This window comes from Salvelinus namaycush, chromosome 12 (genome assembly GCF_016432855.1).
Source record: "Salvelinus namaycush isolate Seneca chromosome 12, SaNama_1.0, whole genome shotgun sequence".
Lineage (NCBI taxonomy): Eukaryota > Metazoa > Chordata > Actinopteri > Salmoniformes > Salmonidae > Salvelinus > Salvelinus namaycush.
Window position 1 is genome coordinate 16331536 of NC_052318.1, and position 16697 is coordinate 16348232.

Here is a 16697-nt window from a genome sequence, read left to right on the forward strand (position 1 = left end):
AAGGTCTATTCAACGTTGGTTTGATAAATCGGAATCCATGCTTCAAGATTGTTTTGATCACGTGGACTGGGATATGTTCCGGGTTGCCTCTGAGAATAACATTGACGCATACACTGACACAGTGACTGAGTTCATCAAGAAGTGTATAGGTGATGTTGTTCCCACTGTGACTATTTAAACTTACCCAAATCAAAAACTGTGGATAGATGGCAGCGTTCGCGCAAAACTAAAAGCACGAAACACTGCATTTAACCATGGCAAGGTTACTGGGAATACGATTGAATACAAATAGTGCAGTTATGCCCTCCATAAGGCAATCAAACAGGCAAAACGTAGCTTGGATGAAAGGTGCACAGAGGTGCCCAGAGTAAACGGCCTGCTCCTCAGTCATAGTTGCTAATATATGCATATTATTATAGGTATTGGATAGAAAACACTCAGAAGTTTCTAAAACTGTTTGAATGATGTCTGTGAGTATAACAGAACTCATATGGCAGGCAAAACCCTGAGAAAAAATCCAAACAGGAAGTGGGAATTCTGAGGCTGGTGGATTTTCAACCAAGATCCTATTGAAATCACAGCGAGATATGGATGAGTTTGCACTTCCTACGGCTTCCACTAGATGTAAACAGTCTGTAGAACCTTGTCTGATGCCTCTACTATGAAGGGGGAACGAATGAGAGGGGAATTAGTCAGGTCTGCCATGACCTGACCATGCTTTGACCATCACATGAGATGGATCTCTGTTCCATCGCTCATCTGAAGTCAATGTAATTCTCCAGTTGGAACGTTATTCAAGATTTATGTTAAAAACATTCTTAAGATTGATTCAATACATCGTTTGACATGTTTCTACTGACTGTTACGGAACTTTTGGACATTTCGTCAGCTTTTAGTGAACGCGCTTCCTGACGTTGGATTTGTTTACCAAACACGCTACCAAAAATAGCTATTTGGACATAAATGATGGACATTACCGAACAAAACAAACATTTATTGTGGAAGTGGGAGTCCTGGGAGTGCATTCCGACGAAGATCAACAAAGGTAAGTGAAGATTTATAATGCTTTTTATGAGTTTTGTTGACTGCACAATTTGGCGGGTAACTGTATGGCTTGCTTTTGTGGCTGAACGCTGATTCCAGATTATTGAATATTGTGTTTTGCCGTAAAGCTTTTTGAAATCTGACACAGCGGTTGCATTAAGAACAAGTGTATCTTTAATTCTATGTAAAACATGTATCTTTCATCAAAGTTTATGATGAGTATTTCTGTTATTTGACGTGGCTCTCTGCAATTTCTCCGGATATTTTGGAGGCATTTCTGAACATGGCGCCAATGTAAACTGAGGTTTTTGGATATAAATATGAACTTAATCGAACAAGACATATATGTATTGGGTAACATGAAGTCCTATGAGTGTCATCTGATGAAGATCATCAAAGGTTAGTGATTAATTATATCTCTATTTGTGCTTTTTGTGACTCCTCTCTTTGGCTGGAAAAATGGCTGAATTTTTCTGTGAGTTGGCAGTGACCTAACATAATCGTTTGTAGTGCTTTCGCTGTAAAGCCTATTTGAAATCGGACACTTTGGTGGGATTAACAACAAGATTACCTTTAAAATGGTATAAGATACATGTATGTTTGAGGAATTTTAATTATGAGATTTCTGTTGTTTGAATTTGGCGCCGTGCACTTTCACTGGCTGTTGTCATATCATCCCGTTAACAGGATTGCAGCCATAAGAAGTTAACCCTCGCAAAGCTGCCGGCCCAGATGGCATCCCTAGCTGCGTCCTCAGAGCATGCTCAGACCAGCTGGCTGGAGTGTTTATGGACATATTCAATCTCTCTCTATCCCAGTCTGCTGTCCCCACTTGCTTTAAGATGTCTACCATTGTTCCTGTACCCAAGAAAGCCAAGGTAATCGAACTAAATGACTATCGCCCCGTAGCACTCACTTCTTTCACCATGAAGTGCTTTGAGAGGCTAGTTAAGGACCATATCACCTCCACCTTAAATGACACCCTAGACCCACTTAAATTTGCATACCATCCCAATAGATCCACAGACGATGCAATCGCCATCGCACTGCACACTACCCTATCCCATCTGGAAAGGAGGAATACCTATGTAAGAATGCTGTTTATTGACTACACCTCAGCCTTCAACATCATACTATCCTCTCAGCTCATCATTAAGCTTGGGGCCCTGAGACTGAACCCCGCCCTGTGCAACTGTGTCTGGGACTATCTGACGGGCTGCACCCAGGTGGTGAAGGTAGGAAACAACACCTCCACTATGCTGATCCTCAACATAGGGTCCCATAAGGGTGTGTGCTCCACCCCCTCCTGTACTTCCTGTTCACCCATGACTGTGTGGCCACACTTGCCTCCAGCTCAATCATCAAGTTTGCAGACGACACAACAGTAATAGGCCTGATTACCAACAATGATAAGACAGCTTACAGGGAGGAGGAAAATAACTTCTCCCTCAATGTCAACAAAACGAAGGAACTGATCGTGGACAGCAGAGGTAGCACACCTACATCCACATCGACGGGGCCGCAGTGGAGAAGGTGACAAGCTTAAAGTTCCTCGGCGTACATATTACTGATAATCTGAAATGGTCCACCCACACAGACAGTGCGGTGAAGAAGGCGCAACAGCAGCTCTTCAACCTTAGGAGGCTGAAGAAATTTGGCTTGGCCCCTAAGACCCTCACAAGCTATTACATGTGCACCATTGAGAGAATCCTGTCGGGTTGTATCACCGCCTGGTACGGCAACTGCACCACCCGCAACCGCAGGGCTCTCCAGAGGGTGGTGCGGTCTGCCCAACGAATCACCGGGGACACACTGCCTGCCCTCCAGGACACCTACAGCATCCAATGTCACAGGAAGGACAAAAAGATCATCAAGGACATCAACCACCTGAGCCACCGCCTGTTCACCCCGCTATCATCCAGAAGGCGAGGTCATTACAGGTTCATCAAAGCTGGGCCCGAGTGTAACGGTCGTCGTAATCCTCCTCCTCGGACGAGGAGGAGAGGCGAGAAGGATCAGACCAATATGCGGAGTGGTTTGTGTCCATGATTATTTATTAACAAAATAAACGGAACACTCACGAAACAAAATGACCAAAGAGAAACGAACCGACAAACAGTCCCGTGTGGCACGAATACAGACACGAGATACAACCACCCACAACCACACACGTGAACCCCGGCTGCCTAAGTATGATTCTCAATCAGGGCCAACGATTTACAGCTGCCTCTGATTGAGAATCATACCCGGCCGAACACAAACAACCCGACATAGAAAAATAACACATGGACAACCCACCCCAACTCACGCCCTGACCAACTAAATAAACACAAGAAAAAGGAAAAACAGGTCAGGAACGTGACATAACCCCCCCCTTAAGGTGCGAACTCCGGGCGCACCAGCATAAAGTCTAGGGGAGGGTCTGGGTGGGCGTCTGTCCACGGTGGCGGCTCTGGCGCTGGTCGTGGTCCCCACCCCACCATAGTCAAACCCCGCTTCCTTGGCCTCCTCCCAATGGCCACCCTCCATGTCAATCCCGATCTACCAAAGGGCAGCACCGGACTGAGGGGCAGCACCGGACTGAGGGGCAGCACCGGACTGAGGGGCGAATCCTGGCTGGCTGGCTCTGGCGGATCCTGGCTGGCTGGCGGATCCTGGCTGGCTGGCCCTGGCGGATCCTGGCTGGCTGGCCCTGGCGGATCCTGGCTGGCTGGCCCTGGCGGATCCTGGCTGGCTGGCTCTGGCAGCTCCTGACTGGCTGGCTCTGGCAGCTCCTGACTGGCTGGCTCTGGCAGCTCCTGACTGGCTGGCTCTGGCAGCTCCTGACTGGCTGGCTCTGGCAGCTCCTGACTGGCTGGCTCTGGCAGCTCCTGGCTGGACGGCTCTGGCTGGTCCTGGCTGGACGGCTCTGGCTGGTCCTGGCTGGACGGCTCTGGCTGGTCCTGGCTGGACGGCTCTGGCTGGTCCTGGCTGGACGGCTCTGAAGGCTCAGTACAGACGGGCAGCGCTGGGAAGGCAGGCAGTTCAGACAGCGCTGGGAAGGCAGGCAGTTCAGACACTGGCTGCGCTGGAGAGGAGGAAGGCTCTGACAGCGCTGGACAGGTGGGAGCAGCTGGAGAGAGAACCCGGAGAGACAGCCTGGTGCGGGGGGCTGCCACCGGTGGACTGGTACGTGGAGGTGGCACCGGGTATACCGGACCGTGAAGGAGGACACGCGCTCTTGAGCACCGAGCCTGCCCAACCTTACCAGGTTGAATGATCCCCGTAGCCCTGCCAGTGCGGCGAGGTGGAATAGCCCGCACTGGGCTATGCTGGCGAACCGGGGACACCATTCGTAAGGCTGGTGCCATGTATGCCGGCCCCAGGAGACGCACTGGAGGCCAGATGCGTTGGGCCGGCTTCATGACATCCGGCTCGATGCCCAACCTAGCCCTACCAGTGCGGCGAGGTGGAATAGCCCGCACTGGACTAAGCACGCGTACTGGGGACACCGTGCGCTTTACCGCATAACACGGTGTCTGACCAGTACGACGCCCTCTCACTCCACGGGGAGTTGGCTCAGGTATCCTACCCGGCTTTGCCACACTCCTCGTGTGCCACCCCCCAAGACATTTTTGGGTCTGACTCTCGGGCTCCCAACCGCGTCGCCGCGCTGCCTCCTCATACCAGCGCCTCTCTGCCTTCGCTGCCTCCAACTCCGCCTTGGGACGGCGATATTCCCCTGGCTGAGCCCAGGGTCCTTTGCCGTCCAGGATCTCCTCCCAAGTCCACGAGTCCTGTGTTTTCTTCCACTGCTGTTGTTGCCCTTCTCCACTCCGCTTGGTCCTTTGGTGGTGGGTGGTTCTGTAACGGTCGTCGTAATCCTCCTCCTCGGATGAGGAGGAGAGGCGAGAAGGATCAGACCAATATGCGGAGTGGTTTGTGTCCATGATTATTTATTAACAAAATAAACGGAACACTCACGAAACAAAATGACCAAAGAGAAACGAACCGACAAACAGTCCCGTGTGGCACGAATACAGACACGAGATACAACCACCCACAACCACACACGTGAACCCCGGCTGCCTAAGTATGATTCTCAATCAGGGCCAACGATTTACAGCTGCCTCTGATTGAGAATCATACCCGGCCGAACACAAACAACCCGACATAGAAAAATAACACATGGACAACCCACCCCAACTCACGCCCTGACCAACTAAATAAACACAAGAAAAAGGAAAAACAGGTCAGGAACGTGACAACGAGAGACTGAAAAACAGCTTCTATCTCAAGGCCATCAGACTGTTAAATAGCCATCACTAGCTGGCCTCCACCCAGTATCCTGCCCTGAACATAGTCACTGAATGTAGTCACATAGTCACTGTCACTAGCTGGCTACACCACCCGGTTACTCAAACCTGCACCTAAGAGGCTGCTGCCCTAGGCTGCTGCCCTATGGAATAACTGGTCAAGTAAATAAAGGAACACTGGTCACGTTAATAATGTTGACATACTGTTTTACTAATTTCGCATGTATATACTGTATTCTAGTCGATGCCATCCTATTCAACTATTGCTGTATATATACTATTCTATCCTATGTATTCAATTCTGCTAAATATTCTATCCACGTACTGTCCATAATGTCTATAATGTCTACACATCCCATCACATATATACAGCACCTGTCAAAAGTTTGGACACACCTACTCATTCAAGGGTTTTTCGTAATTTTTTGCTACTTTCCACATTGTAGAATAATAGTGAAGACATCACAGCTGTGAAATAACACATATGAATCATGTAGTAACCAAAAAAGTGTTAAACAAATCAAAACATTTTTTGTTGTTGAGATTCTTCAAAGTAGCTAACCTTTGCCTTGATGACAACTTTGCACACTCTTGTCATTCTCTCAAACAGATTCATGAGGTAGTCTCCTGGAATGCATTTCAATTAACAGGTGTGCCTTGTTAAAAGTTAATTGTTGGAATTTCTTTCCTTCTTAATGCATTTGAGCCAATCAGTTGTGTTGTGACAAGGTGGGGGTGGTATACAGAAGATAGCCCTATTTGGTAAAAGATCAAGTCCATATTATGGAAAAAACAGCTCAAATAAGCAAAGAGTAACGACAGACCATCATTACTTTAAGACATGCATGTCAGTCAATCCAGAAACTTTAAAGAACTTTGAATGTCTTTTCAAGTGCAGTCGAAAAAACCATCAAGTGCTCTGATGAAACTGGGTCTCATTTGGACCGCCACAGGAAAGGAAGACGCAGAGTTACCTCTGCTGCAGAGGAGAAGTTCATTAGAGTTACCAGCCTCAGCAATTGCAGCCAAATAAATGCTTCCCAGAGTTCAAGTAACAGACACATCTCAACATCCACTGTTCAGAGGAGACTGTGTGAATCAGGCCTTCATGGTTGAATTGCTGCGAAGAAACCACTACTAAAGGACACCAATAAGAAGAAGAGACTTGCTTGAGCCAATAAACACGAGCAATGGACATTAGACCGGTGGAAATCTGTCCGTTGGTCTGATGAGTCCAAATTTGAGATTTTTGGTTCCAACCACCTTGTCTTCGTATGACGCAGAGTAAGTGAATGGATGATCTCCGTATGTGTGGTTCCCATCGTGAAGCATGGAGGAGGTGTGATGGTGTGTGGGTGCTTTACTGATGACACTGTCTGTGATTTATTTAGAATTCAAGGCAAACTTAACCAGCATGGCTACCACAACATTCTGCAGCGATACGCCAACCCATCTGGTTTGCGTTTAGTGGGACTATCATTTGTTTTTCAACAGGACAATGACCCCAAATACACCGGCAGGCTGTGTAAGGGCTATTTGACCAAGAATAAGAGTGATGGAGTGCTGCATCAGATGACCTGGCCTCCACAATTTGTTTATTTTTTATTTCACCTTTATTTAACCAGGTAGGCCATTTGAGAACAAGTTCTCATTTACAACTGCGACCTGGTCAAGATAAAGCAAAGCAGTGCGACAAAAAACAACACAGAGTTACACGTGGGATAAAAAAACTACAGTCAATAACAAAATATAAAAATCTATATACAGTGTGCAAATGGCGTAAGGAGGTAAGACAATAAATAAGCCATAGTAGCGGAGTAATTACAATTTAGCAAATTAACACTGGAGTTATAGATGTGCAGATGATGATGTGCAAGTAGAAATACTGGTGTGCAAAATAGCAACAAAAAAAGTTAATAAAAACCATTAAGGATGAGGTAGGTAGTTGGATGGGCTATTTACAGGTGGGCTATGTACAGCTGCAGCGATCGTTGAGCTGCTCAGATAGCTGATGCTTAAAGTTAGTTAGGGAGATATAAGTCTCCAACTTCAGCGATTTTTGTAATTCGTTCCACTCATTGGCAGCAGAGAACTGGAAGGAAAGGCGACCAGAGGAGGAATTGGCTTTGGGGGTGACCAGTGAAATATACCTGCTGGAGCGTGTGCTACGGGTGGGTGCTGCTATGGTGACCAGTGAGCTGAGATAAGGCGGAGCTTTACCTAGCAAAGACTTATAGATGACCTGGAGCCAGTGGGTCTGGAGACGAATATGTAGCGAGGGCCAGCCGACGAGAGCTTACAGGTTGCGGTGGTGGGTGGTATATGGGGCTTTGGTGACAAAACGGATGGCACTGTGATAGACTGCATCCAGTTTGCTGAGTAGAGTGTTGGAGGCTATTATGTAAATGACATCGCCGAGGTCGAAGATCGGTATGTCACGCTTCTTCTACAATTGAACCCAGAAGCAGACTAGGACAAGGAGAGTAGGACGAAGGTGAGTATTTATTTACAAATTTAAATGTAGCGGTAGAAAGATCCAGGTGGTGGAGCGGGCAGTGGAGGTGAGTTGATGGGAGTGAATAGGCAGATCCAAGGGAGTAACAGAAGCCACCGACGACCAGGCAGGGATGGGGTGAGTGTTCCGGATGAATGACTGTAGACAGAACAAACGGAGGTAAGTTCAAGGCAAGCAAGACGTACAAAACAACAAAACATCTCTATCAAACTGGAGGCTGATACGCTGGCACAACATACTGTTCATGGCTAACGATCCGGCAGTGAATGGATGTCAGGTCAGCGCTTATGAAGTGGAGGGGTGATGATCAGGACCAGGTGTGCAGATAGCTGATGGGATACAGGTGCGGGTACTCAGAGATCTTCCAACTAGCTATGTCGCCCGGCAACCAGACAGGGTGCGTTCCAGGACACCGGAAAAAACACTCCAGGACAGAACACAGGCAAAAACAGACTCAGGAAGCGGGATTCGTGACAGTACCCCCCCTCCGACGAACGCCACCGGGCGTACTACCCGGAGCGCCAGGGTGGAGGCGGTAGAAGTCACGAAGCAGGTCAGCATCAACGATCTGACGCCGAGGAATCCAACTCCTCTCCTCAGGACCATATCCTTCCCAATCCACGAGATACTGGAATCCTCGACCCCGCCGTCTGGAGTCCATGATGCGGCGCACCGTGTAGGCAGGACCACCTCCGGTCATCCGAGGAGGAGGACGAGGAGGAGGACGAGGAGAAGGACGAGGAGAAGGAGGCAACCCCGTGACCAATTCCAGAGCCAGATGCGACCAAGGTCGCCGGGGAATAGGTAGGGGGTGAAGAAGCCCAGAGCTGGGCCGATTGGTACTCTTATTCTGCGCACAAACAGGACAAGCGGCAACAAACCTCCGGGTATCTTTTCCCATGGCAGGCCACCAAAATCGTCTGCGCAGTAGCGCCATAGTCCGAGCAACGCCAGGGTGACAAGCTATCTTGCTGGCGTGGAACCACTGAAGGACAGCAGGACGGACCGACTCAGGCACGAACAACCGACCGGGTGGACCGTTACCGGGGCCGGGCTGCGTCCGAAGGGCCGCCATCACATCCTCCTCAATCCTCCATGTAACGGCTCCCACGACAAAGTTCTGGGGAAGAATCGTCTCAGTCTTGACCCCACTCTCCTCCGTCTTGGAGAACATCTGGGACAAGGCGTCCGCCTTGCCGTTCTTCGACCCAGGTCGGTGGGGAGGAAGTGACAGAGCCTTCTGCTTACTGAACACTTCACCCAAATCGTGATAGGTTTCTGGAACCAGGGACAAATCAGGGGGAGCAGACTCACTGACCTGACTGAGAACAGCATGAGAACAGGCAATCCTAAGGCAGTTAGCATGACACTCACTGCTCCAACTAGTTACCTTACCCGTCACCCAATCAAACGAGGGATTGTGTTCTCTCAGCCAGGGGTAACCAAGAACCAGAGGAACATGGGGCGAAGGCAAAATGAAAAAAGAAATAACCTCTGAATGATTCCCCGACAACAACATCTTAACCGGTTCAGTCCTCATAGTGATCCGTGCCAAACTACTGCCGTTCAGAGTGGTTGCTTCAATGGCTTCCGGTAATTGTTCCTTGGAAAGCCCCAGCTGTTCCACCAAGTCGGCATCAATAAAGCTGCCATCGGCACCTGAATCGATAAAAGCGTTCATCGCTAAACTCTGATTCTTATTCATGAGGGTCACAGGAAAACGGGGTCTGACAGGGTTCTTGGAAGGTTGAAACTGGCTCGCTAAAAGTCCTCCCACACTTAGCGAGCCGGGCAGTTTAACGGACGCTGAGGACAAGCGGAGATGTAATGTCCCGAGCTACCACAGTAGAGGCAGCTGTTGGTCTCACGTCTACGTTGGCGCTCATCCTTAGTTAACCGGTACCGCCCCACTTGCATGGGTTCAGGATCTGGCGGCAAGACACCTCCACTAATCCCGTGTGGAGAATAATGATCCACACGTTCCGGTCCACCTCCTGACCCGAATGGTAACCGAGTAGCTGATTGATTGGACGGACCCCACTGCTTCTCCCTCCTTCTCTCTCGGACTCTATTATCCACCCGAATAGATAATGTGACCAAACTGTCCAGGTCACTAGGCTCTGGATAGGAGATCAGCTCCTCCTTGAGTTGCTCCGACAACCCCTGGTAAAAAGCCGCTTGTAGTGACTCCTCATTCCACCCACTCTCCACAGCCAATGTCCGGAACTCAATCACAAAGTCTGCCACGCGACGAGCTCCTTGGCGAAGAGAGAACAAACGCTTATCTGCGTCCTTACCTCGGACTGGATGGTCAAAAAGCTTTCTCATCTCTGCCGTGAACTCCTGGTATGACGCCATGCAGGTGTCCTGTTGTTCCCAAACAGCTGAAGCCCATTCCAGAGCTCTACCACGCAGCAGTTCAATAACAAAAGCTATCCTAGCCTTATCTGTGGCGTAAGAGTAGGGCTGCAGATCAAAAACTAAACCACACTGCATAAGAAATGAACGGCATCCTCCCAAATCCCCTTCGTATTTATCAGGCGTCGGAACATTGGGCTCACGGAAGGAAACAGCTCCAGGAGCGGCAGGTGAGAGGGGTGAAGCAGGTGGTGGATGATCCGCCGGCAAACTGAGCAGAGCCTGGATACTCGTCAGACTAGCAGAGAAGCTCTGAACCGAAAACGCTAACTCCTGTAGCGCCGTACTGTGTTGTCCCAATATCTTCTCCTGATTGGTAATGGCATGGCAAACGGAGTCCAGGTCCGCTGGGTTCATGTTTGGCCGGATCGTTCTGTCACGCTTCTTCTACAATTGAACCCAGAAGCAGACTAGGACAAGGAGAGTAGGACGAAGGTGAGTATTTATTTACAAATTTAAACGTAGTGGTAGAAAGATCCAGGTGGTGGAGCGGGCAGTGGAGGTGAGTTGATGGGAGTGAATAGGCAGATCCAAGGGAGTAACAGAAGCCACCGACGACCAGGCAGGGATGGGGTGAGTGTTCCGGATGAATGACTGTAGACAGAACAAACGGAGGTAAGTTCAAGGCAAGCAAGACGTACAAAACAACAAAACATCTCTATCAAACTGGAGGCTGATACGCTGGCACAACATACTGTTCATGGCTAACGATCCGGCAGTGAATGGATGTCAGGTCAGCGCTTATGAAGTGGAGGGGTGATGATCAGGACCAGGTGTGCAGATAGCTGATGGGATACAGGTGCGGGTACTCAGAGATCTTCCAACTAGCTACGTCGCCCGGCAACCAGACAGGGTGCATTCCAGGACACCGGAAAAAACACTCCAGGACAGAACACAGGCAAAAACAGACTCAGGAAGCGGGATTCGTGACACGGTAGGATAGTCAGTTTTACGAGGGTATGTTTGGCAGTCACCCGACCTTAACCAATTGAGATGGTTTGGGAAGAGCTGGACAGACGAGTGAAGGAAAAGCAGCCAACAAAAGCTCAGCAAATGTGGGAACTCCTTCAAGACTGTTGGAAAAGCATTCCTCATGAAGCTGGTTGAGAGAATGCCAGGAGGGTGCAAAGCTGTCAGCCAAGGCAAAGGGTGGCTACTTGAAGAATCTCAAATATAAAATATATTTACATTTGTTTAACAGTTTTTTGGTTACTACATAATTCCATATGTGTTATTTCATAGTTTTGATTTCCTCACTATTATTCTACAATGTAGAAAATAGAAAAAATTAAGAAAAAGCCATGAATAAGTAGGTGTGTCCAAACTTTTGACTGGTACTGTGTGTATATATATATGTAATGTTCATTTTGCCTCCAGGTGTCCAGAATTTGTTCATTCCAATCAGATTAGATGGGTGCATCCCAATAATATATAATTTATCCTGAAGTGTGCACTTGTTCACTACTTCCCACAAATCTGAAAGCATTGCATTGCTGGAGATATGGGCTAGTGAAAGTTTCCACTATTTTTTTTCAAATCAGTGAAGGGAAGTGAACAAGTGCACACTTTGGGAGCAAGGAGAGATAATTGGGGGACATAGCCAATACTTTCTCATGTTTGGATTGAAGCGATTGCCTCCACTTTAGACATGAACTTTTCCATCAATTCAGAAACTCTAACGTGGTTCCGGATGCCTAATGGAATTTAGAATGAATTAAGAAGCACTCTACCTGCTTTTGAAGTTTCTCCTCAATCCCTTTGAAATTCAATCACTCGTCCATTCTTTAATCTGCATATTTCTACTTTCAGTTATATATAATGAAAATGAAGTGTTATAAGTGGGAGAGTGGTCTGTCTATAATAGGGAAAACAAAATATACACGACGACGGATTTGCAGGTACTCCCTTCTACTCTACCTTGACTTGCTCATGGGTATCTTAATAGGCAGCCTTGTTTCATGCAACTCCTACTGGTTATTTTCACAACACTCCAGTACTGTAGATCTAGAAGAGATTCTCCTTAGAATAGATGTGGATTGTGACTGAAATAAGATTTCTTACATATGAGCAGAACATCAATAAGCCATTCTGTGTGGAAAAAGAAGAAGAAACAGAATAGGAGTACTAACTGAATAGAATACATGTTCCTACTAGAACTAGAATACGGTGTACATTTTAAGACATTCCTGATGCTGTATCACTGCCCCATGTATGCCTGACTCTGCCCACTTTAATGTGCTAGAGAAGAAACAGAATAGGAGTACTAACTGAATAGAATATATGTTTTTCCTTGAACTGTAGTGCAGTGTACGGTGCACATTTTAGGACATCCCTACTAATGCTGTATCACTGCCTCGTGTATGCCTGGCTCTATGCCCACCTTAATGTGCTGGAACTCCTTCTCTTCCTCTTGTAGGACTTCCAGCTGCTTCAGCACAGATTCCTGTGCCTGGAAGTCCCCACGCTCAATCTGAGACACCAAGGGGGCAGACATGTCACTGAATGGCTGTTTGATATGCATGTACTATCAGGGGTGTAGTGGAGGGTAAACGCATGCAAACACTGTTTTTATTTGGTTAATAGCATTTACGTGCCTATTTACATTAAATAAGCATGGCTGTCTGTTTTCAGGGTTAACCCACTTTTCTTTTTTAATGCTACATCCCTCAGTAAAATGCCATGTCTAAATTAGATCTTTGGGTTACTGTGTTTGCAGTAAGTCTGTTAGATAGATGTACTGTAGAATGGAAAATGTTCTTCAATGAACTGTTGATTAGAACATTTTCAATCAATTCAGATGTACTATCGATGGACTCGTAAATTACATGCAGAGAGGAGAGATGAGTAGCGTTCAACTCACCATCATCTGCTTGATTGCTGTGTGCTCCTCTGTTTCCCGCGCTACGTTGTGATCCTTGTGAACAATCTCCACCCGGATGTCGTTTTTTGCCAAACCCACTCCTTTGAGATCTGTAGAGAGACAGGGAAACTGATTGGCACCACTGACAGAAGTCCTCTGGCACCGCATCATACCACATCCGAGCGGCTTTAAAAGCTGTGGCCCCTTAGATCTCTTGATGGGAGCTTGGAGAGTCCCTTAGCTCCACAGCCAGACCACAGACAGCATCAGCATCATAACATGTTCTTTGGTGGACTGGAACTATTCTACACTCCCACAGCAGTCACAGCTCATTACAAAACTGGGTCCTGCTTTATTTGAAGTGCATCTTATGTAGGCTTCATAAGCACTGCATAAATGGGTCACAAATCATCTATAACCATATTTCATGCGCTATAAAATATTAATAAATAGGAACAAATACATTGATGGGTATGTCACGCAGTTAAGCCACATTATGAATCTTTATAGAACATGATATAGGCTTAAAAATGAGCAACCCTTCAGTGCTAGGGCTATGTGTGCCAAAGAATACATTGAATACATGCATAATGCTTAACTCCTAACCATAAATGCTCATGTGTGTAAATATTAACCGCCGGCAGTTGACACAGGGTATGCCAGACGCATGTATGAATGATTCGATTATAAGGTGTCATGTGCTGCTTATTTATGTGTTATGGACATTATATAGAGCACTGTATACTTGAGTGTCATTGAAATTGGTGATAACTTTCATATACAATCATATCCTTATGTTGGCAGGATCCTTATTCCTAAACAGACAGCAGTGACTGCTGTCATTCATGGACATTATACACATGAATATTTCTGTAGCACTTATGCATGGCACTAGTAAAATACACTTTATCGACAGCCTATGATATGGTAAGATCATATACAAGGGTTACTTACTCTCTGTTTTAATTTTGCCTGCCAGGTCTCTCTGGCGAGAGGAGATGGATACGGGTAAGGAGGACATGACGAGGTGAACGTCTTCTATGGTAAACAACAACAGCAACAACAAGGTTAACAGCATTCTACATTGACCGTATATATGAGCGCTGTATCACTACACTCAACCAGCGGCGGTCAGTACCGTTTAAGATGGTGGAGGACCATTTTTGGGTTTTAATGTGCATGGCCTGATTTCTATTACAGCATATTAGACGACTGTCATTCCTATTCCATTCACACAGTTCAATGTAATAGCGATAGTTTTAGGCTACTACATGATTGTCACGATTTTGGAAATGAGCGGACCAAGGCGCAGCGTGAATTGAGTTCCACATCTTTAATTACAAAGTGAAACTAGAAACAAAATAACAAAACTTACAAAGACCGTGACGACGTAGTGCTCAAACACACTAACACAAACAATATCCCACAAATGCAGGTGGGGAAAAAGCCTACCTAAATATGATCCCCAATCAGAGGCAACGATTACCAGCTGCCTCTAATTGGGAAAAACACAAACCACCAACCTAGAAATCTATAAACTAGATAACCCCCCCAGTCACACTCTCACCTAAACACCATAGAGAACCGAGGGCTCTCTATGGTTAGGGCATGACAGTATCCCCCCCAAAGGTAAGGACTCCGGCTGCAAAACCTGAAACCAAATGAGGAGGGTGGGGGGGTGACTAGTGTCGGTGGCGGCTCCGGTGCGGGTCTTTGCCCCCGCCCAGACCACGGGTCCGGCCATGGAGCCGGGTAGAGGAAGGCTCCGGCCATGGAGCTGAGTTGGCCGCCGTGCCTGGACTGGGCATCGGTGCAGAGGAAGGCTCCGGCCATGGAGCGGGACTGGACGCCGTGCCTGGACTGGGCACCGGCGCAGAGGAAGGCTCCGGCCTTGGAGCGGAACTGGACGCCGTGCCTGGACTGGGCACCGGCGCAGAGGAAGGCTCCGGCCTTGGAGCGGAACTGGACGCCGTGCCTGGACTGGACATCGGCGCAGAGGAAGATTCCCGCCCTGGAACAGGACTGTACGCCTTGCCTGGAAGTTCCGGACCGTTGACCGTCGCTGGAGGTTCCGGACCGTTGACCGTCGCTGGAGGTTCCGGACCGTTGACCGTCGCTGGAGGTTCCGGACCGTTGACCGTCGTTGGAGGTTCCGGACAGTTGACCGTCGTTGGAGGTTCCGGACAGTTGACCGTCGTTGGAGGTTCCGGACCGTTGACCGTCGTTGGAGGTTCCGGACCGTTGACCGTCGCTGGAGGTTCCGGACCGATGACCGTCGCAGGAGGTTCCGGACCGTTGACCGTCGCAGGAGGATCCGGACCGTGGACCGTCGCCGGGAGGTTCCGGACCGTGAAATATCGCCGGAAGCTCTGGACTAGGAACCGTCGCCGGAAGCTCTGGACTGGGAACCGTCGCCGGAAGCTCTGGACTGGGAGCCGTCGCCGGAAACTCTGGACTGGGAACCGTCGCCGGAGGCTCTGGACTGTGAACCGTCTCCGGAAGCTCTGGACTGTGAACCGTCGCAAGAAGCTCTGGACTGTGAACCGTCGCCGGAAGCTCTGGACTGGGGAAAGTCGCCGGAAGCTCTGGACTGTGAACCGTCACCGGAAGCTCTGTACTGGGGACCGCCGCCGGAAGCTCTGGACTGGGGACCGTTGCCGGAAGCTCTGGGCTGGGGACCGTCGCCGGAAGCTCTGGACTGTGAATGCGCGCTGGAGGCCGAGTGCGTGGAGCCGGTACAGGTGGCACCGGACTGGTGACACACACTTCAGGGCGAGTGCGAGGAGGAGGCACAGGACGTACCAGACTGGGGAGGCGCACTGGAGGCCTGATGCTTGGGGCCGGTACAGGTTGCACCGGACTGGTGATACGCACATCAGGGAGAATGCGGGGAGCGGGCACAGGACGTACCGGACTGGGGAGGCGCACTGGAGGCCTGATGCGTGGATCCGGCACAGGTGGCACCGGACTGGTGACACGCACTTCAGGGCGAGTGCGAGGAGGAGGCACAGGACGTACCGGACTGGGGAGGCGCACTGGAGGCCTGATGCGTGGGGCCGGTACAGGTTGCACCGGACTGGTGACACGCACTTCAGGGAGAGTGCGGGGAGCGGGCACAGGACGTACCGGACTGGGGAGGCGCACTGGAGGCCAGATGCGTGAAACCGGTGCAGATGGCACCGGACTGGTGTCACGCTCTTCAGCACGCCTGTATGGCAGCATTCTCATCGCTACCACCTCTCTCCGGAATCTTTCATCAAATTCCTCCTCCCACTCACAAACAGGCTCTGGCACTCTCCGCTGCTCGACCGCCAGCTCCATGTGCCCCCCCCAAAACAAATCTTGGGGTTTTCATTTTCACGATTACCAGCTGCCTCTAATTGGGAACCACACAAACCACCAACATAGAAATCTATAAACTAGATAACCCCCCCAGTCACGCTCTGACAATGATCCTCAACTGTTCCCTATACTCATCATAAGGTTGCTACAACCTAGTCTATGAATGAAAGTTTACAACGTAGGTGCACACAGGTCGAGAGAAACATTTGAGGTGACAGACAGT

General features: G+C 48.9%; 1 protein-coding gene across 1 annotated transcript in view; it reads right to left on the bottom strand.

Annotated features, from left to right (window-relative positions):
* Positions 1–16697, bottom strand: part of LOC120056781 (kin of IRRE-like protein 3) — a 163259-nt gene that overhangs the window by 14321 nt on the left and 132241 nt on the right. The window contains exons 13-14 of the mRNA XM_039004987.1: positions 13133–13242; positions 12653–12742 (exon numbers count right to left, since the gene is read on the bottom strand). Coding sequence (XP_038860915.1) covers positions 12653–12742; positions 13133–13242 — 200 coding nt within the window. The remainder of the gene's footprint in view (positions 1–12652; positions 12743–13132; positions 13243–16697) is intronic.